Source organism: Phaenicophaeus curvirostris, chromosome 8, assembly GCF_032191515.1.
Source record: "Phaenicophaeus curvirostris isolate KB17595 chromosome 8, BPBGC_Pcur_1.0, whole genome shotgun sequence".
Classification (NCBI taxonomy): domain Eukaryota; kingdom Metazoa; phylum Chordata; class Aves; order Cuculiformes; family Cuculidae; genus Phaenicophaeus; species Phaenicophaeus curvirostris.
Window position 1 is genome coordinate 23326933 of NC_091399.1, and position 23508 is coordinate 23350440.

The 23508-nt window shown below is 42.0% G+C and overlaps 1 protein-coding gene across 2 annotated transcripts in view; it reads left to right on the top strand.

Moving 5' to 3' along the window:
• Nucleotides 1-23508, top strand: part of COL24A1 (collagen type XXIV alpha 1 chain) — a 99423-nt gene that overhangs the window by 70486 nt on the left and 5429 nt on the right. For both annotated transcript variants that reach the window (XM_069862784.1, XM_069862785.1), the window contains 22 exons: nucleotides 100-153; nucleotides 739-846; nucleotides 3838-3891; nucleotides 4323-4430; nucleotides 5597-5650; nucleotides 6880-6933; nucleotides 7427-7483; nucleotides 7800-7853; nucleotides 8422-8475; nucleotides 8587-8640; nucleotides 9757-9810; nucleotides 11051-11158; nucleotides 13543-13650; nucleotides 15114-15221; nucleotides 15309-15362; nucleotides 15656-15718; nucleotides 16239-16292; nucleotides 17669-17704; nucleotides 21683-21718; nucleotides 21808-21834; nucleotides 22453-22518; nucleotides 23218-23386. In XM_069862784.1, coding sequence (XP_069718885.1) covers nucleotides 100-153; nucleotides 739-846; nucleotides 3838-3891; nucleotides 4323-4430; nucleotides 5597-5650; nucleotides 6880-6933; nucleotides 7427-7483; nucleotides 7800-7853; nucleotides 8422-8475; nucleotides 8587-8640; nucleotides 9757-9810; nucleotides 11051-11158; nucleotides 13543-13650; nucleotides 15114-15221; nucleotides 15309-15362; nucleotides 15656-15718; nucleotides 16239-16292; nucleotides 17669-17704; nucleotides 21683-21718; nucleotides 21808-21834; nucleotides 22453-22518; nucleotides 23218-23386 — 1534 coding nt within the window. The remainder of the gene's footprint in view (nucleotides 1-99; nucleotides 154-738; nucleotides 847-3837; nucleotides 3892-4322; nucleotides 4431-5596; nucleotides 5651-6879; nucleotides 6934-7426; nucleotides 7484-7799; nucleotides 7854-8421; nucleotides 8476-8586; nucleotides 8641-9756; nucleotides 9811-11050; nucleotides 11159-13542; nucleotides 13651-15113; nucleotides 15222-15308; nucleotides 15363-15655; nucleotides 15719-16238; nucleotides 16293-17668; nucleotides 17705-21682; nucleotides 21719-21807; nucleotides 21835-22452; nucleotides 22519-23217; nucleotides 23387-23508) is intronic.

The following is a 23508-nucleotide window of genomic DNA, read 5'->3' on the forward strand; positions in this document are numbered from 1 at the left end:
TAAGCATATGTAAAAATAGACTGAGTTCTTCTTAAGCCATATTTCTGTGTCGAGCAGTATAGCAATAACTTTGTGCTTTCAACTCTTCCTTTCTATAAGGGTGAACCAGGACCTCCAGGAGAAGATGGCATTCAAGGAAAAGATGGCCTAAAGGTACATTCAGTATTTGAAGCAGGTGGAAAGCAGTCATATTAGCTTAAGGACCCAAATCTCTTTGGGTTTTTTGTCCCATTTCACCAGGTTAGCAGAGGCCAGTTGAGTGCACTTAGTGGTCACATAGGAGGCCTGTATATTATTGGCTTTCCTGTGCCATTTAGGCATGTACCTGCCTTGCAAGGGCTGCAAAGTTGAGTGGCTTAACAGAGAAATACAAGCTGGAGAACCAAATACAGGTTGTTTCCATGGGGACTTTCATGCTGGAGAGAGCGAGCCTAAGGCTGCTCCACCTGATCCATCCTATCATTGCTGTGCCAGGTGACAGGACTGGGAACGTCACAGAGGACATGTCACATAGACATGATGGATGAGGCAAAATCTGACTGTAGGCATGTATGAACGAGATAGAAAGAGCATTACCCTAACTTTGAGCCTGATCCGAATTGGACTGGTGAGGTTCTCATCCGTTTTAGTGTGCTTTTTGTCAGACTTGAAGATTCAGAGTTTACTTTTCTCAAGGATAAGTAAGTAAGTTCTGTAGCAGCAGCTTGACTAAGCTTTTTTCTTTTTGCTTTGTTTTAGGGAGACCCTGGAGACCAAGGACTTCCTGGAGAGGGGGGTGAAAAAGGAGAGATGGGATTACCAGGAATTGCTGGACCTCCTGGTGAACCTGGCATAATGGGCATTCCTGTGAGTGTGTTCAGGTTTAAGTGGACTTTTATTTTCAATTGCTTTTTGTAATTATTTTCTTTTTAATTTTGCTTGCTTATTTTACTTTTTTTTTTCTGTTGCATTTAGATATTAGATTAGGCTTAGATTAGGTATTAGCAAATATTCCTTTACCAAAAGAGAGGTGAAGCGCTGGCAGAGGCTGCCCAGGGCAATGGTGGAGTCTCCATCCCTGGAGGTGTTAAAAACAAAGTAGATGTGGCACTTCAGGACATGGTTTAGTGGACATGTTGGCGTTGTGTTGATGGTTGGAGTGAATGATCTTAGAGGTCTTTTCCAACCCTAAATATTCCATGATTCTGTACCCTGGAGCCTCTCACTTCAGATCTCTCCTCTCCAGACAGCTTCTGTCATTAGTCTCTATCCTCACCTTCAGTTGGAGCAATCTCAAGGTATGAGATTGTTATTTAAATTTTAAGAACAGTCAAAGAAGTTGGCAGGATGCATATACTGCCATAAATTGTGCTATAGGATCTTTCATTGTTCTTTATCCCTTTCCCACCTCATGAATTTGTTTACTGTCCCCAGACTATCTAGTTTTCTGTATTAGAAGTTTCTTAGGGCAAGGAAATACTATTCAGAGCAGCTTGTAAACGATGAAGCATTAGACCCAGGAACACACAAGGTTTGGCTCCAGTTTAAGGTTTTTGCTAATGTTCTTACCACAGACATGCTTAGCTGTCATTCCTTTTAATAAAACTTAACAACAAGAGGAAAGTCTAAAAATAACATTTCTAGAAAATGTGATATCCTGAACATTGTCATTTATTTAGTGACAAAATTATTGCAGCACAGACACCAAAAGCACAAGATTTCTTAAAGTGTGGGTAGATTATTGCACCGTCTCTGGTAAGGAATAAAAAGAAGGTCAAAAGCTATTGGATAATGCAAATCCTGATGTTGATTCCTGGTGAGCTGGATGGCCTTCCTTTCTTAAGTGATCTGTCTGCTCTGCTGCCAAGGTGTTATGAGGACAGTGTTATGGATGCTCTCCATCCTGCTCTGGATCTGACATTCAGAAAGGAGAATCTGTTATAAAATCAGAGAATGGTTTGCCATAGACAGCTGTAACGGAGATTGCAGAGGAGAGGAATGGCAGCAAGGAAATAGGAATTGAGCATTGGGATCCATAATCAACACTGTTAGATCAGTTCGCCTATTTGTTCTGGCATCGCTCCTAGCAGCTAAAGTCCATCTATAAAATCTGTTTTGCTGAAGTTTTATGCAGCTTCTTAATGTGAACTAATACGTCAGAACACAGTTTCCAAAGCAAGTATGTAGCTTCCAGTCAGACACCAGATTCCCTCACCAAATATCATCATGTTCTCATTTGTAGTCCTCTGGCTGCCTTCTCTGCAGCTCTTATGCGATGATGGACTCTGAGTAAACATCAGTTGGAGAGCCAGCTGTCAGCAGCTGTGAGCACTGTCCCCGCTGTCCTCTAACCATCAGTGCTACAATCTGTTCTTTAGTCCTGGAGTCTTCACAGTGAACTGTTTGAAGGAAAAACGAAATGTTCTTTTAGTTGTCAGCACACTTAGTGTGCTACACAACAATTTTTGGTTCTGATACAGTGATATCAAGCCTGACTTTTTCTGTTTTGAGTTGGCAATTCTGGAGAAGGTCGAAAGCTTCATCCATCGAAGTGATCATAAAACATCTCGCCCCTGGCGTATCGACATTGGAAGTAATTCTACTTGTGTGCAGCAAACAGCAGCACTGCTGTGGCTCAGTGAGACAGGCCGGTCTGGCAATTCCATGTTTAGGAGGATATGGTTAGCAGGGAATTTTTCACATTTCTCTTCCACGCATTCCAAAGGCGGCTGTGGAGCTGCCTCCCTCCCCACTCCTCCTCCCTGGTGTCTGGGAGGTCTCCCATCACAGCTTGGGTTTGACCTCCTTCTAGGGATGCAGACAGATCACAGCATCCTGGTCTAAACATGGAAATCAGTTTCCTAAAATTGATTGTCGGAGGTTTTTATTGGAGGTGAGAGTAATATTACTTTTTCCTTAAAAAGAAAATCTTATAAAGCAACAAATAAGCTTCACAAATCAGTTTAAACTATATTTACCTTTGGTTATCACAACAATGACTTAAAAAGACATCCCTAAATTCATAGAATCATGGAATGGTTTGGGTTGGAAGGAACCTTAAGGCCTATCCAGTTCCAACCTCCCTGCCGTGGTCAGAGACACCTCCCACTGGATCAGGGGCTCCAAGCCCCATCCAACCTGGCCTTGAACCCCTCCAGGGATGGGGCAGCCACCACTGCTCTGGGCAGCCTGGGCCAGGGCCTCCCCACCCTCACAACAAAACCTTTCTTCCCAAGATCTCATCCCAATCTCCACTCTTTCAGCTTTGCCTCCTCTAACTCAGGGGCTTTGTGGTGAATTGAAGACATCCAGCCCTTTGGGAGGGTCACGTTTCAAAGGGACCAAGAGAGCAGTGGGGCTGTAGCTCCCCAGAACCCTTTACTTCCACCCCGACTTCCACAGCCAGCGAGAGGCCAGCCCTGTGGCACGAGCACTACTGAGTTAGGTCTCTGCTCTGTAGCCCAGCGTGCCAGGACCCTGCTCTTTAAGCTTTATGCCCCAAGGTTTTCTTAATTTTCCTCTGCCTGTGTGGTGCATTGCTCTAAACCCAGTGGTTGTCTTAAAGCAATTTTATTCCTAAGTTAGTATTTTCCATGTAGACAAGATTTATTGGGTTTTCTCCCCTATTTTAAGAGCATTTTCACTAGTTTGGTAAGTGATCCCTGATGTTTGTCTCCTTATTCCTGCTGTAACTCAAGACAGTCCTACTGACTTGCTCACAGCCACACTTGATGAGATTTTTCCTCCCACCTCTCTGCGTTACAGAAGTCTACTTAGTTATCCAGTTTAGAACACAGTTGAAATATGTTTCCAGGCCTTTTTCAATCACTTCTTTTTCTCTCTCTAATAAATGTCTAGGGTCCCGAAGGAACACCAGGAAGTCCAGGGAAAAGGGGCCATTCGGGAAAGAAGGTAGATTTTTTTCATCTTCCCATTTCTCTTCCTTTAATCTGAAACTCAAATTTATATTACAAAATAATTGTGTTGAACAAAGTCTGTCCCTGGTTTATGTCGTGCTTCAAGCCGCTTGTTTTTCTTGCTAGCCGTAGCAATGAATGACCATCGTTCTGCAACCAATAATGCTCAGAGCCTTAGAAAATTTAAATTTGATCAAGATGCTATTTTGCAACTCAGAACAGCTATAAAAAATTTTGAGCTTTGGCTAAAACAAAACCAAAAAAATCATAGAAATGCTTTAGCAGAAGTTCTTTTCACTACAGTGTTCTTGGTTTTGGCATTCTAAGAACAACAGTAAAAATGACATGTGTAGAAGTAATACTCCTATTAGCATTTCAAACCTTAGTATCAATCTCTTATTATTTTAAACACAATAACACCAACAGGGAGAAAAGGGGCAGCTTGGCCCTCCTGGAGAAGCTGGACCTGCTGGGGACTCTGGCCAGCCTGGAGAAGTTGGTCCCAAAGGCGCAAGAGGAACTCGAGGTCCCTTGGTTTGTACAAAACATGCTTATTTGACAGCTCATGTGTTTCTGGTTTAGCAGAATCGTGTGTGAGGCAAGTCACAGCTGTAGCACATGTAAATATTTTTTGAGGTAGCTGGAGATCACAGAATCATAGAATGCCAGGTTGGAAGGGACCTCAGGAATCATCTGGTCCAACCTGTTTAGGTGATCGATAGTTTAAATGAGACGGCCCAGCACCCTGTCAAGCTGAGCCTTAAAAGTGTCCAGTGCAGTGGAGTCCACCACTTCCCCGGGAGATGATTCCAATGTTTCAGTCTTCTTATGGTGAACAGTTTTCTTCTGAAATCCAATCGGAATCTCCCCTGGAGCCACTGATTCCCATTCCCCCTTGTCTTTTCCATGTGACTCCTCGTAAAAAGGGAGTCTCCATCCTCTTGGCGGACACCTTTTCCATACTGGTACATGGGAATAAGGGCTCCCCTAAGCCTTCTCCTCTCAAGGCTGAGCAAACCTAGTTGTCTTGGCCTTACTTCATATGGCAGGTCCTCTCATCATCAGGATGCTCAGGCTTGGAAGGAGGTTGCCTGCATCACTAAGATGATGAGAGGACCTGGTCTTTCAGCATCAGAATGAGACTTGTGGACCTTTCCAGACAAACTTAGGTCATGGACCTGAAAGGAGTCCAGGCTCTGGACTCGTGCTCTGGTCAGGCCCCTGAATTCAATGAGGCAACATGTGCATTTCACTGCTGCAGGGTCCAATCCTGTGGCCACTGAATACAGCACTGTGTCCTTGAGTACACAAAGTACATAAGTAAAGTAACCATCTAATGGCCAATATTTTCAAGAGAAGGGCTCCGCTTCCTATGGTGAGGTCCACCCTGAGCTTCTCTTGGCATCCTTAGCATTATAAACAGAGTTCCTCCACACCTCTGAAAGCACAGATCCTTCAGATCTTAATCATGCACAGGGATTGTAAGGTTAAGATGGAAAATGTTGACCATTTTTTTCACAGAACAGGGAAAAGCCCAGTATTCTTCATCAAATGAAACTGGTCCTAACGAGGAAGATATCTGTGGGTCTCAAATCTCACTATCTGAAGATGTTTCCAAGTAATAACTTTATAAAGTAGGCATTGTTGTAACATTTTACAAGGATGCTCATTTTTCCATCACCAATTATTGTATTTAACAGGGACACCCAGGAGGAATGGGGGCTGAAGGAGAGGCAGGAATTCCAGGTTATGGGGTGAGTATTTTACTGTATGCACATACACATTGCTAAGTCAGTCTGTAGTACTCTAAATAATTTCAAATATGATGGGGTTCTGTGTCTAGAATACTCAAATATCTTTAGGAGTGTCAGACATTCATGTGTGTTTATAGGGATGTGATTGCCGACTCAGTAATGTCAGCCTTAAGCAACGGTCACTGCTTTTCGTGACTTCACTAGCAACTGTTTCTTACCATGTATTTGAAACCCTTGTTTGTCCAATGTATTTCGTTCCCTTTGAAGAAAGTTCCTATAAAACTACAACAACTGTTCATTATAGAGACAGTTCAGCAAACACCACCGCCTCTGCTTACTATTTGGCCAGGCAGCCCCCATTTCAGAAACTGAATAATTGAGGTTACTTCGTAGAATCCTAGATGATTTCGGTCAGAAGGGACCTCAAAGCCCACCCAGTCCCACCCCTGCCATGGGCAGGGACACCTCCCACTGGATCAGGGGCTCCCAGCCCCATCCAACCTGGCCTTGGACCCCTCCAGGGATGGGGCAGCCACCCCTGCTCTGGGCAACCTGGGCCAGGGCCTCCCCACCCTCACAGCAAAACATTTCTCTCTAAGATCTCTTCTCAATCTCCTCTCTTTCAGCTTAAAACCACTCCCCCTTGTCCTACCCCTGCACTCCCTGATCCAGAGCCCCTCCCCAGCTTTCCTGGAGCCCCTTTCAGCACTGGAAGCTGCTGTAATTTCTCTGTGGAGCCTTCTCTTCTCCAGGCTGAACAACCCTGACTCTCTCAGCCTGTCCTCGTAGCAGAGGTGCTCCAGCCCTCGGATCATCTCTGTGGCCGTAGTTGAAGAACATAAAGATATTGTGGCTTTCACTGAAAAATATTTATGATTATCATCATAAATGTATTGAGTCCTGCACTTACAGACCAGACTGCCATGTCCTTTTTCCAAAGAGAATCTTCCATTGGTGACCCTAACCCTGAAGCAAGAACCAGCCCAGCTCCCCTCACTTGCATCAAGCCCTGCCAGTACCTTTGGTTTCCCACCCTGCACAGAATTTTTCCTGCATACAAGACATTTTCTGCCTGGGCCCATTAATTTTGTGCCACATTGCTATTTAGCATTATTAGCAAGCAGGAAAACATAATGATACTAACAAGCAGCTGAAAAACAAAGTTTGGGATTAATTACTGCTTTGATTATTTGTTTTGGAACTAATTTTTGGTTTGTATTCTTCTTTAGGGTCACCAAGGTCCTCCAGGGCCCCCAGGGCCGCCTGGACCCAAAGGTGAAAAGGTATGAAGAAGGACTATTGCTGTCTTACAATTTGAATAATTATAAAGGGAAGAAATGCCCTTTCCAGTTCTGAAAGGGGCTCCAGGAAAGCTGGATCAGGGAGGGTGGGGACAGAATGAGGGGAAACGGTTTGAAGCAGAAAGAGGGGAGACTGAGATGAGATCTTAGGAAGAAGTTTGTCACTGTGAGGGTGGGGAGGCCCTGGCCCAGGCTCCCCAGAGCAGGGGTGGCTGCCCCATCCCTGGAGGGGTTCAAGGCCAGGTTGGATGGGGCTTGGAGCCCCTGATCCAGTGGGAGGTGTCCCTCCCTGGGGTGTGTGTGTGTGTTCATGTGTAATTGGATGGGCTTTGAGGTCCCTTCTGACCCAAACCATTCCATGATTCTCTGATATTCACTTCTGTCATCTGTACTGAGTTCTCTCTGGATGTTTAGCAGCATTGAACATATGCATTGTGGATGAGTTAATGTTTTCTAATCCTTGTGTTTGTTTCAGGGTTACCCAGGTGAAGACAACACAGTTCCTGGACCACCTGGGCCCATAGGTGAACCAGTAGGTCTTTCTTTCTCAAAAAAATTACATTACTGCCTCTCGAGACAAGAGCCAATGCAGGTTCTTTTAGAAACTTTATGTCACTGTCTCAGGAACCAGTACCCTCTTGTACAAAAATGTGGGATGGTGGTCCTTTAAGTGGTAATCCCTCTCTAAAAAATGCAGTCATGTGCTCTTTCCTGCTTAAGAGTACACGCCTTGTGTTTAATTACTCTAATGCCATTAGTCTGGGTTTAGACCAGCACATTGGGAACAGAATTTTACACTGTGTTTATTTCAATTCAACTGTTATATTTGGCACTTTGTTCTTCTCTAGGGTTCTAGGGGTGAACGTGGTGATAGAGGAGAACCTGGTGATGAGGGCTACAAGGTAATACCTCTTCTTTTTTGTTCTTTTTATTTCATAGAATCATAGAATCGTTCAGTTGGAAAATACTTTTGAGATCATGGAGTCAAACTGTAATTTGAACATGACATTCTATGCATACACGTAGAGTAACGGGGAAGTAACATCTTCTCTCGCAAGTGTGTAGAGATGCACCTCCTGGTGCCTCACTGCACTGATGAGCTCTTGGAACACATCAAAGCAACTTTCATATGAGAAGTTGAGAGACTTGGGACTCATGAGCTGGAGAAGAGAAGGCTTGGCTGACCTTAGAATCATAGAATCTTTAAGGTTGGAAGAAACCTCTAAACTTACTCAGTCCAACCATCAGTCAACATCCTTGGAAGTCCTCAAAACCTGACTGGACGTGGTCCTGGACAACCTTGTCTGTGGTCTTTGGGGCTGCACTAGATGATTTCAAGAGGTCCTTTTCAACCTAAACAGTTCTGTGATTCTGTAATATTGAATTAATTAACATTTTTTGATTAAATTTAAGCACTGTTTTTCTGAGTTACTTATAGTGCAATATGTTATAATATTTTCTGGTTCCCAGGGTCATGTTGGTCTTCCAGGGCTTAGAGGACCTATTGGACAGCAGGGACCTCCGGTGAGTGTTTCAAACAAGTGAGATTTCTCTGACAGTGTTGAAAATGCATTTTCAACTGCATTCAAATGGTTTTTTTTAAAATAATTTCTTTAATATTTGTTCTTTCCAAAGGGAGAGCCAGGTGAATTGGGAGAGCGAGGACCAAAAGGAGAAAGAGGTTCAGAAGTAAGTAAAATAAAGCAAAATTGCACTAATTGGAATTTATGTTTTTACTCTTTGTTATCCTTGGAAAACTGTGACAAAAGGCTAAACGTCAGTGTTTGGGTTTCCTTTTCAGAGCTGCAAGGGTGTTGAAAATATAGAATGGCAAATTGCATAATGATCTGGGATAGTAAATAAGTGTTATTTGATAGATAAGTGATTTTAATTGGAGTGATGTAAAATTCTAATTGGTGGACTTTTTTATGCTTTTCCTAAAATAAAAGGACATTAAATTAAGGAATAGAACAAAACTTTCTTGATATTATCATATTTCCGTTAATTAGAAAACATTTATACTTACAATGACCTTAGCTTTTTCACTTTATTGTGGTAGTAGTTTAGCATCACTTTTGCTTTAAGAACAGAGTTTGAAGTAATTAATTCAGAAAATCTTGGAAGCTTGACCTGTGCTTACAAGTGTGATTCTGTCCCTGCTGTCTGAGTGGGTTTATCTTTTAGAGACAGTATAAAATTCTTGCCATAGATCTTTAAATTCTATGAAAAATATTCTATAAATAATTTTCTGAGGTGTTTTTGACCCTTTCTGAGCTTGGCCTCTGGTGTCATAAAACCCCCTACAAGAATGCTATCTGCTATCAGGATGACTCAATTTTCTCACACTACAGACTCTTAGATCAGTCAAGACAGAAAAAAAAAAGTCTGGTTTTAAGTAAATTTTATCTTTCATGTGCATCTTAGATAAAAATAATGTTCCTGTTTGTGACACTTGTGTTCTGGTATTCTCTTCCCCATACACTCGGTGCATCTACATTGCCTCTTTTTCTTGACAACCCTTTTCAAAAGGTATGGGAAGTGATGTAAAAGCATCCTTCCTTACAGAGGTGTGGCTGAGAGAGGGAGAAAAGGTCTGAAAACTCCACTTTTCCAATTCGGGAGAGGGGAAAATATACAGAATTCTACCAAAAATGTATTCCTTTCTGCTTGAAAAACTTCCTGCTGTCTCTTGAAATGGAAATAATCTGATCCAAAGCCAGGCAATGCTTCCTAGAGGGGATCAATTCTCTTCTCAGGGGATGAGTTTAAAACATTTCTAAGTTCATGAGTGTTTGTGATTTTTAGGGACCCACTGGGAAGAAAGGAGCGACGGGTCAGGCAGGCAAACCTGGAACTCCTGTAAGTAACAAAATTCTACACGTTATAAAGCAGAGAAAGTAATAACTAATAAAACCAAAATCGAGTCCTGCCAGTAGTACCAGGAAGTCTTATGCTCACTCTAAAGAACCCCCTTCTTCTCCAGGATGTGCAAAGGAATCCCTGTGAAAATAAGAATAATTGTTGGGACTGTGTTAATTCTAAACGTAAATTCTACTGAATTGCCTAGCACGGGAAGTGAGGTGCAGCTTGTGTAACAACAAGGCCCTTTCCACTTGAAAAGTTACTTAATTAGAACATTTTTGGATGTGGCTCATAGTCCATGTGTGAGTTATCCCCATTATATTGCACAGGGCTCTTCACTCCTAGCTCCCTCCCATCAGCTGGAGCAGCTGCAGCCTCCAGAAGCCTGGGTCCATGTGGCCACCACGGAAATGGCTGGCAGATCCCTTGAGCTTTTGCTTCTTTCTCTTGCTTGCCCTGAGCTGAAATTTTTGATGCTCTTCTTTTGAGTCAGAGACACAAACTTGCATCCCCTTCTCCTTGAGGGAGAAGAAAGAGGGGGAAGCAGTGGGTGTTCTGGAAACATAATCAAGAAAATAAATAACAGCACACAAGGACATATTCTAAATAACTTTTACTGCCTCACATCAAAATATTGTCAGTAAGCAGAGAAATGCAGCTGCTTGACGGAGCTGGTACCTGCTGGGCAGAGGGCAAGAACAGCCTTTTGAAGGCAGCAAGCTGTGTGTCTTCTGTAAACACTTGGCTCTGCCCTCTGGAGGAGCACAGAGAGCAGAGTGTTTGGCAGACAGAGGAAAAGAGGGAAAGGCGAGACGTACAGTGAGGAGGAGCAGGCAGTAAAAGTGGAACTTGAGGAAGCATAAAGGCACATCCAAAGCGCAGGATACCTCAGCAAGAGGAAGTTAGAAATAAGACTGAGGTGACACGCTGCTCAGCTTCTGTGTGGCTGGTGCTAAGTGTCCTTTTTCAGGTGAGCTGTGTTGTACATAGTGTGTTTTAAATGAAGTGAATTCATACAGAGAGAACTGCAGAACCACAAGCCCCCACAAGACCACAAGCCTAAGGTTAAGCATCTTAAACCAAATATCCGAACTCCGAGCCCCCTCTGCAAGTGTTCAGGAATGTCACTGAGCCTGTTAATGCGTAGGGTTTAGGAAATACTGGGGCTGAAATCTAGTTCTGTGATGGTGAAGATGGAGACCCAACAGTGTTATGTTTGATCTGAATTTGCTCCAAGGGCAAACCAGGGCCAGCAGGGCAGAAAGGAGCAGTTGGGTACCCTGGACCAGAAGGCATTCCCGGCAACCCCGGCAAGCCTGGACTCGCAGGGCAGCCTGGCCCTAAGGTAAGTTGCTTTCCACATTGCCCCTCTCTAAATCATTTTGCTTTACTCCTTTTTTTCCCAGAGAATTCATGGCTGCCCCACGAGGTTGGAACTGGATGGGCATTAAGGTCCCTCCTGACCCAAACCGTTCTGTGATTCTAAGATTGGGGTATTTAAACAGAAGGAATTATTCTCAGTTCCTTGAGCATCTTGAAAATTAGACAAATTCTTTGTTGTTTCTCTCTTTCATTCCCGATATTCTGGCCAGGATGTAAGGTTAGCATGAGGGAAACGTGCTGTGAGAAGATCCATTTCATTAGCACATGTTAGTATTAACTAGAGGTGAGTGAAAACACTGTCTTAACGAGAGGCATCACAGCTGCATTCCTAAAAATGAGCCATAGACCTCAACTGAGGCAGTTTCTTGCAGTCTCCAAGATAATGCCACGTTTTCCTTATTGTCTTTGAATTTGTAACCTATGTCTCTCTACCCCTTAAGCTTTACCCAAAACCAGTGAAAAGGAATATCAGGTATTTGATATAGCTGGGAATATTCTTGGAAACAAGCTTTGCTGGAGTATTTCTCAGTACCTCTAGTTAGATGGACCAATAATTGTAATAAAAGGTTGTTAGACCTGGTGTTGGGAATTAATCAAGGTGCTGAATGAGGCACCTCTGTTAAAAGGGTAAATTAACTGATCTGGTTGATTGAAGAGAAAATTAAACATGTTATCTCATACGGGGCCGGTGGACCCAGTTCCAGCCTTCTTCATCTTGTGGTGATGTCCTCCTCTTTTGAGTACTTACAATTCTTTGGGATTGGATTGAGGAGTATCACCCAAAAAAATCGTAATTTTTCCTTTCCACTCAAAATATCATCTTTCATATTAAAATAGATTCCATTACTCCATATAAAGAATATGTAGCAGCTTTCCAGTTTGTAACAGAGAGGCTTTTAACTGAATTTTGTCACAATGAATGAAAAGAACTGAAATGTTGCTTGGTTAGTTTATCAGTCCATTAGGCTGTAAGCCACAATACCATATTTAAAAGCTCTGAAAATCACATTTAATAGAAAAAACCTGTTCCCTATAGCCCTTTTATTTCTATGAATGCTTAACGGAATGTCACATAAAATAAGAAATAAGTTATATATTTATGTATGTGTGTATTTCTACTAAATCACATCACAGAAATATGCATTTGGATGACAGCGAATTTCCATTTTGTATTTTTCAACATGTCAAACTTGGCTTAGCTCCACGTTCTCATGTTTTTTTCATTAAAAATAGTTGCTTTGGTTATTGTCTGATGTTCTCATGCATTTTCATAACAGAATGTTTGTTCTTGATGTGGTAAAGTTATTGTGTATGAATCTCTGTGGAGCGTACACAAGCATAGCAGTATTATCAGTGTGTCTGGTATTTGTAAATAAGTATGTTGAGTTTTGAATGTTTCTGGGGGAAGGTTGTCTCCTTTTGTTGTTGTTCTTGAAAAAATGGATTCTGTGAATCTCAACTCTATTTTCAGCCCATCTGTAATGAATGAATCCAGTGTCTTGTTTTCATCAGCAGGAGCTCCTTATTGTAAGCTCAGAATCCTCAGATATCACACAATGCTGATCCAAGAACCATCTCAAAGGGACATTTTCTCTGATTAACAGAGATTAGTGCTCACTTCCTACATGTTTCAAAAGAGAGTTAGAAATTCTTGGGCCTACAAGGAAGCTGGAGGAGTATTCATAAAGGCTTGTGGTGATAGGATGAGGGGTAATGGGTATGAATTGGAGAGGAGCAGATTTAGGCTTGATATAAGGAAGAATTTCTTCACCGTGAGAGTGGGGAGGCCCTGGAACAGGTTGCCAAGGGAAGCTGTGGCTGCCCCATCCCTGGAGGGGTTCAAGGCCAGGTTGGATGGGGCTTGGAGCCCCTGATCCAGTGGGAGGTGTCCCTGCATATGGCAGGAGGGTTAGAACTAGATGATCTTTAAGGTCCCTTCCAACCCAAATCATCCTCTATATTTAGGGTAGAACAGAACAAGGTTTGATACGAACACTGAACTGAACAACCGCAATGGATTATGGCTTTGTTAGCGTTTGCTTTGCTGATGGTTGTTGACTTGGTAAACTATAATAACTTGTGAACCTCAATCTACAACAGTTAAAGGATATGTAGTTTTGTTGCTAAGTATGATGAGGGTTTGCTTTTGGAGTACTAGCAGAAATCCAGGTGATACTGCTGAGCCATATATTGTATCCAGATACACTGTCTTTCCATATATTTTGATGCACCCTCAATGTGTTTCTATAACTGCAGAAAGCATTAAGCAGGTTTGGCTGATTTGATGTTATACAATGAAAAACTATGTTTGGCTATTCTTGTAATCCATTATTTTCAATTCTCAAGGGTAATAAAGGAAACGTGGGTTTACCAGGTCTGGCAGGTTATCCTGGAGCTCGAGGTCCCAAGGGATTGCCAGGCATGCCAGGACCCATGGGAGCACCTGGACTGAAGGTACGTGCATGGGATCATGTTTGGGTGCCTTATTTTTGATACTGCTTGGTCTTCGTACTGCGTCCAGTGATTGTGGAACCCACATGCTACTGTAAATCATTTCAGTAATTGACACCAAAACTGGTTTGAAGGGTAGGACTGCAAGTTGTGCTGACTCTTTTTCTAAAAACTATAATTCAAAAGCACAGTTCCCATCCATCTGGATGTTATTCCCAACTCCAGAAGCTATTCAGAGCAGTTTGTATTTAGCCACTCAAAGCTTTAGGGCCAAATGTTTCCTGATCATTCTTTTTTAGATGTCTGTAACTACTAGAACCGTTTGGATGGTTTGAACATCTACACAGTCAATTAACAGATAAAAGTGCTGTAATTTCAAGCCTAAATCCCAAGTTTGGGGGCTAACAAGTGTGTCTGGGATGTTCATTTACTGTGGTATTAAATTGTTCTTTTTAAGCCCTGTCAGAAAGAAATAAATCAGAGAGCGGTCCATTTTCCAGGCAGTTCCAGGTACCTGGCATCAGCTTAACATCATATTAGTTAGACAGTGGCAGAAGAAGCAAAAAAAGGAAACGTTACAGTTACTTTTTTCCATTTAGAATAGGATTTTTCATCTTTTCTAGTGGGAAATGTCCCTGCCCATGGCAGAGGGGGTTGGAATTGGATGGGCTTTAAAGTCCTTTCCAACCCAAACCATTCTGAGATTCTATGATCTAAAATTATCTGTGAGATTTTATTGGTCAGCAGTTTTAAAAACCCTATGTTACTTGAAAGCTGGCAGAGGGAATGCTGTCTCTTACCTTTTCCTGAAAATATTTTAGTGTAAACTGCATTCACTGTTTGTAGTGTTTGTTGTCACTGCTCCCAGTCTGGATTTCACTCCTTTGTCTAGACAGTGAGCCGTAGGAGGTCATTCCTGCTCACAAATTCTTGCAGTCTCCAAAATATAAGGAATAGCTGAGATGAGGCAAAACTATCCTGTGCCTTGCTCGGAGGATTGCTTTTTAAATTTATCGCCTGCTCTGTATTTTGTTCTATGAATTTTAGCACGTGCAGTGGGAGGATACCATCCTCCAAATGATCCAGGATGGATGGGTTTTGTATGTTCCCGTGTCAAGGAACAGTCAAGTCACATTTGCACAGGTTGCCCAGGGAGGTTGTGGAGGTCTCATCCCTGGAAATATTCAGGATCAGGTTGGATGAGGCTCTGAGCAACCTGCTTGAGTTAAAGATGTCCCTGCTTCTGCAGGAGGGATGGAACTAGATGACTTGTAAAGGTCCCTTCCAACCCAAAGTATTCTATGATTTGCATTTTAATACAATTATTGAAAGCGTTCCTGACGGAAATATAACAAATGGAGTAGGTCTATTTCTTAGAGAGAAAGCATGTTCCGTGCTTTTGCCAGGAACCCAATTTGTACATGTAGATTGTCATAATTGTATTAAAGAATGTGTCCTCTTCACAGGGTGAGAAAGGGCTTCTGGGACATCCAGGAAAGCGAGGCAAGAGAGGCCACCCAGGGTCACAAGGTGACCAAGGACCAGCAGGAGACACTGGACCAAAAGGACAGACTGTATGTAATCGCAGCTGTTGATGCATAACATGTAGTCCAAGAGCTACCAACATGAACTAATAGTATGGATGCCTGCTCCTGTTACAGGGAGAAGATGGAGATCAAGGCTTGATGGGTTTTCAGGGATTCCCAGGTCCAAAAGTATGTGCTCATTCTTTTCTGTTACATCTTAAGCCATTTATAGAGTGAGAAACTGAGGAAAGAATAGAATTCACTGGCTTGGGCAATAATTAGTTCAGAATCTATCTGACCTGTTGGAGCGTTGTAGGCAGAACTGTGTGCTCCATGTCCAAAGATGAATGTTCTGGGTCAGTGTGCTTGGTATTTTCACTGTTATTGCTTTTAGAAATTATCTTACTTCCCCTGATGACATGAGACTAACAAGTGGATAACCAGTGTCCATGCTTGATTAACCCATTCCTTTGCATTTCCAGGGTCCTGCAGGGGACATCGGCTTAGTTGGAATTCTGGGCCCAAAAGGTCCAACAGGCCAAGTTGTAAGTGTTTCACTCCATGAAAGAGGTTGTCAGGATGGCTTGCGAGCAGCACAGGTTTTTAATTGAGAGAAACTTTTCTTATTTGCAAGGCTGGAAACCTCTAAGCTAATCTTTCTCATAAACACTGGAAATAAGGAGTTTGCTCTATGTGGAATGGATAGGAAAGTAACATTTTAGCAGGACTTACTGGCAGCTTTAGAAGAGTTCTTGTGGGTAGTAACACAGCTCAGGATATAGTAGATTGTAGCTCAATAAACACGTGGACTTCGGTAACCAATTCTTAAGTTTTCATCAGCTTGCACATAAAACAATGTGTGGGGGCTTTCCACGCGTAACTTTTATTAATTATTAAGACAATCACCTTGCTGACTATGTAGCGATGTGTACGCAATATTCAGAAAGAAATCTTTTGGGTATTTGCCAGTGTTGTGTGCTGAGCAGCTCTAAACCGGGACGCATCATGAGGGTTTTCTTTGTTTTAAAACCATGATGGTCTAATAAATTCTTTGCTTATTTGCAGGGTTACATTGGCCCCGTTGGCCAAGAAGGTGTAACAGGCCCAACTGGCAGGGCTGTAAGTTTCCCTTCTCTTTGTATAATTTATTTCACCTACTTTTATTTTCAATACTCTGTTTTGCAATTAGCACCCTTCTCATTTTTCCATTGGCAAATAACATCCAGCATGATCATCTTCATCTTATACCAAGCTGGTGAGCTCCCACATGTGACTCCAGCACCTGTGGATGACAAAAGTGGCAAAAAACAATGACAAAAGGGTTTTTGCAATGGCCTTCTGTCTAATTCCAGTATACAGAGGGCATGTCTGCTGGGCAGTGGGCAAGTCAAGGTATAAAGCAGCACACGGTAGCTACCACCTGGATGTTCTTTCTCAACCTTAGGCCTCATACATACTTAGTTTCAATGTGGTTTAGTTTTTATGTGTTGCTGCACTCTTTTCAGTCCCAGTCAGAAGGAAAACTTTACTTGTACAAAGGCTTTTAATAGTGTGGTAGTTTGACAGCACCATTAAGAAAGCGTTAGAGCTGAAGATCGCTTCTACGTGTTATGAAATGCTACCATCAAGATGCAAATTTTTTCCGGAGAAGAACTGTAAGATTGTTAGCATCTTCAGAAAAGCAGTTTAAGTACAAAACTGGGTAAAAATGCCATGGAGATAGAAAAACAGTGGCTAATCTGACTGAGATGTGAACAAATGCATTAATAAAAGCTGATATGTAACCCGTGGATTTCTTCAGTGGTGGAGAGCACCAAGGCTGCCCAGGGAATTTGAGTCACTGTCCCTGAAGGTACTTAAAAGATGAGTAGATGCGGTGCTCAGGGATGAGGTTTAGTAGCAGACAGGTATGGTTGAACTCAATCTCAAAGGTCTTTTCCAACCAAATGATTCTATGATTCTATAAGTTTTGTTCTTAGCTTTTAAAATGATAAAGCACTCATCTGTTATTATGGATCAAATTATAGAGTACAGCTGATTGATGGGGAGAATGCAGTTAAAATTACTGTGAAGAACAAATATACAATCTGAAGAAAACAGTTGGTTTTCCACATCTGGAGGATGGTGAAGCCCTGGCCCACTTTGCCCAGAGAACTTGTTGCTGCCCCATCCCTGGAGGGGTTCAAGGCCAGGTTGGATGGGGCTTGGAGCCCCTGATCCAGCGGGAGGTGTCCCTGCAGGGCAGGGGTTGAAACGGGATGGGCTTTAAGGTCCCTTCCAACCCAACCCATTCTATAAGTCTGTGAATTAAAAGATGTTTTCAAGTTGTTTTTTTTTAAATCATACATAAGAATTAAAGCCCCAGAGCTGTAAACTCTTTCATGGATGAGATAGGACTTTTCATGTGAGCAGTGTAACTCCATGGATGTTAACTTGCTTATTCCAGCATAGATGACTAGAAAGCCTACTGGATTGACAGTTTCTCTTTCTTACAGGGACCGAGAGGTGAGAAGGGCACAAGGGGTGAAATGGTAAGATGAAACAACTTTTGTGCTTTCATATTTCTTGGCTGTGTAAAAAGTATTCCTGCATTACTCTGAATGTAGTCTTGCATGCTCTGAATGCCAGACAGTTGTGTTGTGCTCCTGGAGAGTGCTGGCCAAGAAAGCTGGTAGCATGAGTCAAACCTTTTGTTGTCCAAGCTGACTTACGTAGCTATGCCCAGTGTGTGCTGACGGGAACTGGTGGCCCCTGATTGTGCAGCAGTCCCAGTTCAGATCTAAAAGAAAAATTCCAAGCACAGTTACAGCCTGGATGGAGAATGGATCGAGAGCAGCCCTAAGGAGAAGGACTTAGGATACTGGTGGATGAGAAGCTCAGCATGAGCCAGCGATGGGCAATCGCAGCCTAGAAAGCCAAACAAGGACACTAAGAAGATCTAAGCCTCACATGCAAGACAAGATGAGAGAGCTGGGGTTGTTCATTCTGGAGGAGAGAAGGCTCGGGGGAGACCTTAGAGCAGCTTCCAGTGCTGAAAGGGGCTCCAGGAAAGCTGGGGAGGGGCCCTTGATTAGGGAGGGCAGGGATAGGACAAGGTGCAACTGTTTGAGGGAAGATTGAGGTGAGATTTTAGGAAGAAATGTTTTGCTGTGAGGGTGGGGAGGCCCTGGCCCAGGCTGCCCAGAGCAGTGGTGGCTGCCCCATCCCTGGAGGGGTTCAAGGCCAGGCTGGATGGGGCTGGGAGCAACCCTGACCGTGGTCCCAATAGAATAAACCGTGTCCAAAACAGTGAACAAGAAACACCTGTTCCCATTTTTGGGGCTGGTGTTTAAGAAGTTATTTCCTAAATAAGTTCTTGAGTTCATCAAGAAGAATTAATCTCCATTCTTCAGAAGAAGAAAGTTTCATTTTAAATCATGCCTAGTGGCATTAGTTTACAATATGTAGCCAAGAAAAGGATTTACTTCAACCTGTTTTCAGATACAAATGAGAGAAAGTTATTTTCGTCCAGCTGTGTATTCCCAGCTTGAATTTATACCTTTAAAATGGATACTGGCATTCTTCCTACAATCACAAAAAAATGTAACTTTTTTGTAGCAGTTCAAGTTTTGGTTACAGTTTTCATTACTAGAAAGAAATATCCATTTTCCCCTGAAAAAAAAGAAATGTAAAATCATCTATCATTGGTGAACCAAAGTTCAGGTCCTGTAGGCTGATTCTGGATTAAAATTGATGAGTCCGAAACAGGTTTGTTGAAAAATTTTAATCAAAATTATTTTTCAATTCAAAATATTCCTGTAGCTGTGATTGAAACTTTGAGAAAAACAGTAAATTACGAGATATGCTGACACAGCATCAAAATGACAAAAGTGGTCAGGGAATGCTTAACATTAATCGTTTTTGTAAAAAATACCTTCTATTTCTTGGAAAATGTCAGAAGCCGTGGAAAATATGGAAATCTTTGTCATTTCCCATGTTTTCAAATTTCAGCCGATTTATTGTTCCATGTAAAATCAAGGCTTTACGGTGTTAGAAAAAGATTGGAGTTCTGACCTTTAAACTTCTGTACTGGCAATCAAACTGGGTGATTAAAGAATTAAAGAGCACAGTAAAACTAACTGTTCAATTCTCTGCTTTTGTTACTAAGAACTGGAATCACACTTTTCTCACTTAAATCCTGATGTCATCAAAGGGTAAATTAAGTCGATTTATAAAGGTAATCCTGTACATTCCAGTAGAACATTTACCAATTAACTTAATCCACCAAAAGCATAATTTAACCTTATTTTGCAGCTCTGTAGCAGCAAGAATGAACATTTATAACATCCCTACAGGATTTTCAACACACTCTATGCAGCTTTGTTATATTTTAAAGGCTTCTAAAGGTGACTGATACCGCTCTGTGAAGTTTTAATGCACTTCAAAAATGTGATCTCCCCACAAGTAGTTGATTATTGTTAACAAATACCATTCAATATTTACCTTTTATTCACATGGATGTTATTGGCAGAGAGACTGAATTAAGACAAATTACGTTCCCGTTTTGCAAAATACCTTTGATTCATTGGAACAGCGCAGGTTTTGATTATTTTAAATGATATTGAGTTCTATCTCAGAAACCACTATGAATTTGACCTGTTCTTGTCCCAGGACTTTTGGGGTCTAAAAATTGTGACACGTGCCAAGAACAAGACTATTAACTGAAGCACTCAGTCATCTGAAAAATCCACTGGAATGTCTAAATCTCCTAAAATCTCATCTCAATCTCCCTTCTTGCAGCTTAAAACTGCTCCCCCTCATCCTCTCCCTGCACTCCCTGATGAACAGCCCCTCCCCAGCTTTCCTGGAGCCCCTTGCAGTCCCTTTAGGTACTGGCTGGCTGCTATCCCATGGGAATATATTACTAAACTGCTCATCATGCTCAGTGATGTATATTTAGTATAAAATGAAAGAGAAAGCGTGATAAAGAAACATGAGAAATTAATTTCACAGTCTAAGGAAGACTTGTTTATCTTGGGTCAGTTCTTGATGATGCAGACACCAAGGGAAGGCACAAAGTCTTCAGCAGTTTGTCGCTGTGTGAGCGCTGCTCGCTGGTGAATCCATATCCTGGTGCTAGGGGCTGAGATTCAGACATTCCGGTGGATTTTTCAGAACGGGGGAGAATCAAAACTGAAGTAATTTCTGGGTGTTCAGGGAGATGATCTTCTGAGACTTAACAAAGATGACTTTAATACCATAAGCTCTAAGGACTGTAAATATTGTCAGCTTTTCAAATGAGGCATCCTGACCTATTAATTCATGTTTCATCCACTTGTACTTATATAGAAGGGGCTCTAAGACATCTTTTTCCCATCCCATCCCTGATCCAGAGCCCCTCCCCAGCTTTCCTGGAGCCCCTTTCAGTACTGGAAGCTGCTCTGATGTCTCTCTGGAGCTTTCTCTTCTCCAGGCTCAACAACCCAAACTCTCTCAGCCTGTCCTCATAGCAGAGGTTTTCCAGCCCTCAGATCATCTTTGTGGCCTCCTCTGGACTTGCTCCAACAGCTCCACGTCCTTCCTGCACTGAGGACCCATAGTAGGAAGTGCAGCTGGTATTCTCCTAAAAACTGATAAATTCGGAGCCTCGGTGATTTAAGAACCAAATCACTGCTCTGCATTGAGATCCTTTCTTAAACAGACGTGAATCAACGTAAGATTGAATCTGGCCTTTGTTTTCCCATTTCCAGCTGCGTTGGTGGCAGCTTGAAGCATAAGCCCAAGGTCATCAGTTGTAGTGTGCACTGACCCTCCTGGAGATCTTGCTGTGAAATCTCACAGCGGGAATACTTATTACTATATTAAATGGTTTACAACTTAATACCTCTTTGACCAGATCGGTTTCACAATATTTGTCAGCGTGACCATGTCAGATAACATTATTTATTTTAGCAGAGACTTAGTGCTAGCGTTCACCCTATTGGTGTACGAGGGCTTTTGCTGGTTTTACTAATGCATGGTGCAAATCTGGCCTGTGCCTTCAAGGCCAGGCTGGATGGGGCTTGGAGCCCCTGATCCAGTGGGAGGTGTCCCTGCCCAGGGCAGGGGGGTGGAACTGGCTGATCTTTAAGGTCCCTTCCAACCCAAACTGAAGCAGATCAATTAGTTTTTTACAACTACCCATGACGTTATTTACAATGATTCATCCCTTGTGTTGGCAACATGCATGTAGTGCTGGCACAATGTCTAACACGTTATATGTGAATATTTTTTGACTCTTAAAGTTGCCTTAATATAAAAGTAATTAGTTATACAAGTGACTAGACAAACCAGCAGTTCTAGCAGGAATATTCAGATGTTAAGAGTATGGCGCTTTAACAATAGTAGCTAATAATCTACAGCTTTACCAAAACAATGATCACATCTTCTCCATTGTATTCTTCATCAGGTTTTGTGATTTAAAAAATACATAAATCTAAAAGCAGAGATGTTAATCTCTAACTGTTGCATTTTATCTCCATTTCTTCTAGGGGCCTCGGGGACCTCAGGGGCAGCCAGGACCACCTGTAAGTGCATAGAAAGCCGTATTTTTCTGTTGTGATTGTGTTGTATAAACATGTCAAGCACCTAATATCTGGTTTTCCGCATTTTCCAGGGACCACCAGGACCACCAGGACCAAGAGTAAGTTTTGTAACAACCCCAACCTACTAGAGAGTCCTTTATTGAAAGTGAAACCAGCAGGATCCTCTTCAGATGCATTGATTGTTCCATCATTGCACATGAAATGCAAATAGATTTTTCCACAATTTCTATCACAACAGTAATACATTTTTTTACCTTATTTTTGAATGTCAATTCTGTTCTGCCGTGCTGTTGAGCCCTCAATGGGCAACACTCATGGACTTGCTCATATTTTGACATGAGGTAACTCCATCACACTCCATCAAGTTTTTCTTCTGTGTGTGAGTACTCCGAACGATAGAAACAGAAAAATTGGTGCTATTTGCACATTAGACGTTAGGCTCTAACAATTATTATAGTATTTTTTTCCAGGAGTGTGATGATTAAATTGGATATGGGGGTGCTAATAAAAATCAAATATGCTTTTTCTGTATGCATGCTTGCATTCTGTGGAAAAGGAAGGCATGGTCCTATTTTAAAAGTAAGTGTTTACAATAAATTATTTCCTAAAATAACAGAGCTATCGTGTATGTTGCTACAGTGCTCAAAGAATTTACCACCTATCTTTTAGAATATTCTTGTTCGTGTCTTTTTGTGTTCTGAAAAATCTTGTTTCAGAAACAAGTGGACATCAATGCTGCTGTTCAAGCGTTGCTTGATTCAAATGCTGCACTGCAGATGGAGGTAACGTATTTCAATGCACTTTTGTTGTCATACAGGGGATGCAATGAGGAATCTATTGAGCACAGAACGGGGCTTCTTTGCAAAGACAATTTAAAATGAGTCACAGATAGCAAGTAATTGCTGGAATACAATTAAACATGCTAGGATCTATAGGACACAATTCAAAACAAGTTAAAGACAGCAGCATTTCTACTTTTTTGTCATGATTGGCAGTAACAGAAATTTATCAGCTGTCACACCCATCAGACTGTGTCTGCTCAGCCACAGACGATGAGCTGTTGGGCTTGGAGCCCCTGATCCAGTGGGAGTTGTCTCTGCACATCGCAGGGGTGGAACCGGACGGGCTTTAAGGTCCCTTCCAACCCCAACTATTCTATGATTCTGTGAAAATCTGAAACTGCCAAGTATGCTTTTAAAATGCACTAATTTTTTTTTTTTCTTTTTTTTTTTCTCCTCTATCCCCATTTTTATGTCATAATAACGTATTTGCATGATCTTTACCTGCCTGTAACTTCTCGGCTCTGATAACTTTAATTAAATATGCTAATTTGTTTACGCTATTCTTACCCTGTTCAATATGGCTGATTTCACACACTGTAAATACTTTGCTTCTCTCTGGCTATTGAATGGCTGTTTGTTTTTTTTCCATTGCTGTCATAACTTCTTCACGATAACGCATTTGTTAATGACCCTGGGCAGAAATACCAGAATACTGAAGTAACTTTACTAGATCACAGTACAGAGATATTCAAAACGCTGCACTACCTTAGCAATTTACTGCACAGCATCAAGAACCCCCTGGGTACGCGGGAGAACCCGGCGCGTATCTGCAGGGATTTGCTCAGCTGTGAACGTAAAGTGGCAGATGGTAAGTGTTCGCTTTCCTTAAAGCTTGAATGCAACTGGGCTTTGAAAGGGCTTGCTTCAAATATTGCTTTCTACACTGAAATTCTGTCATGTAGGTATTTTTATTATATTCTGTTGCAGCGT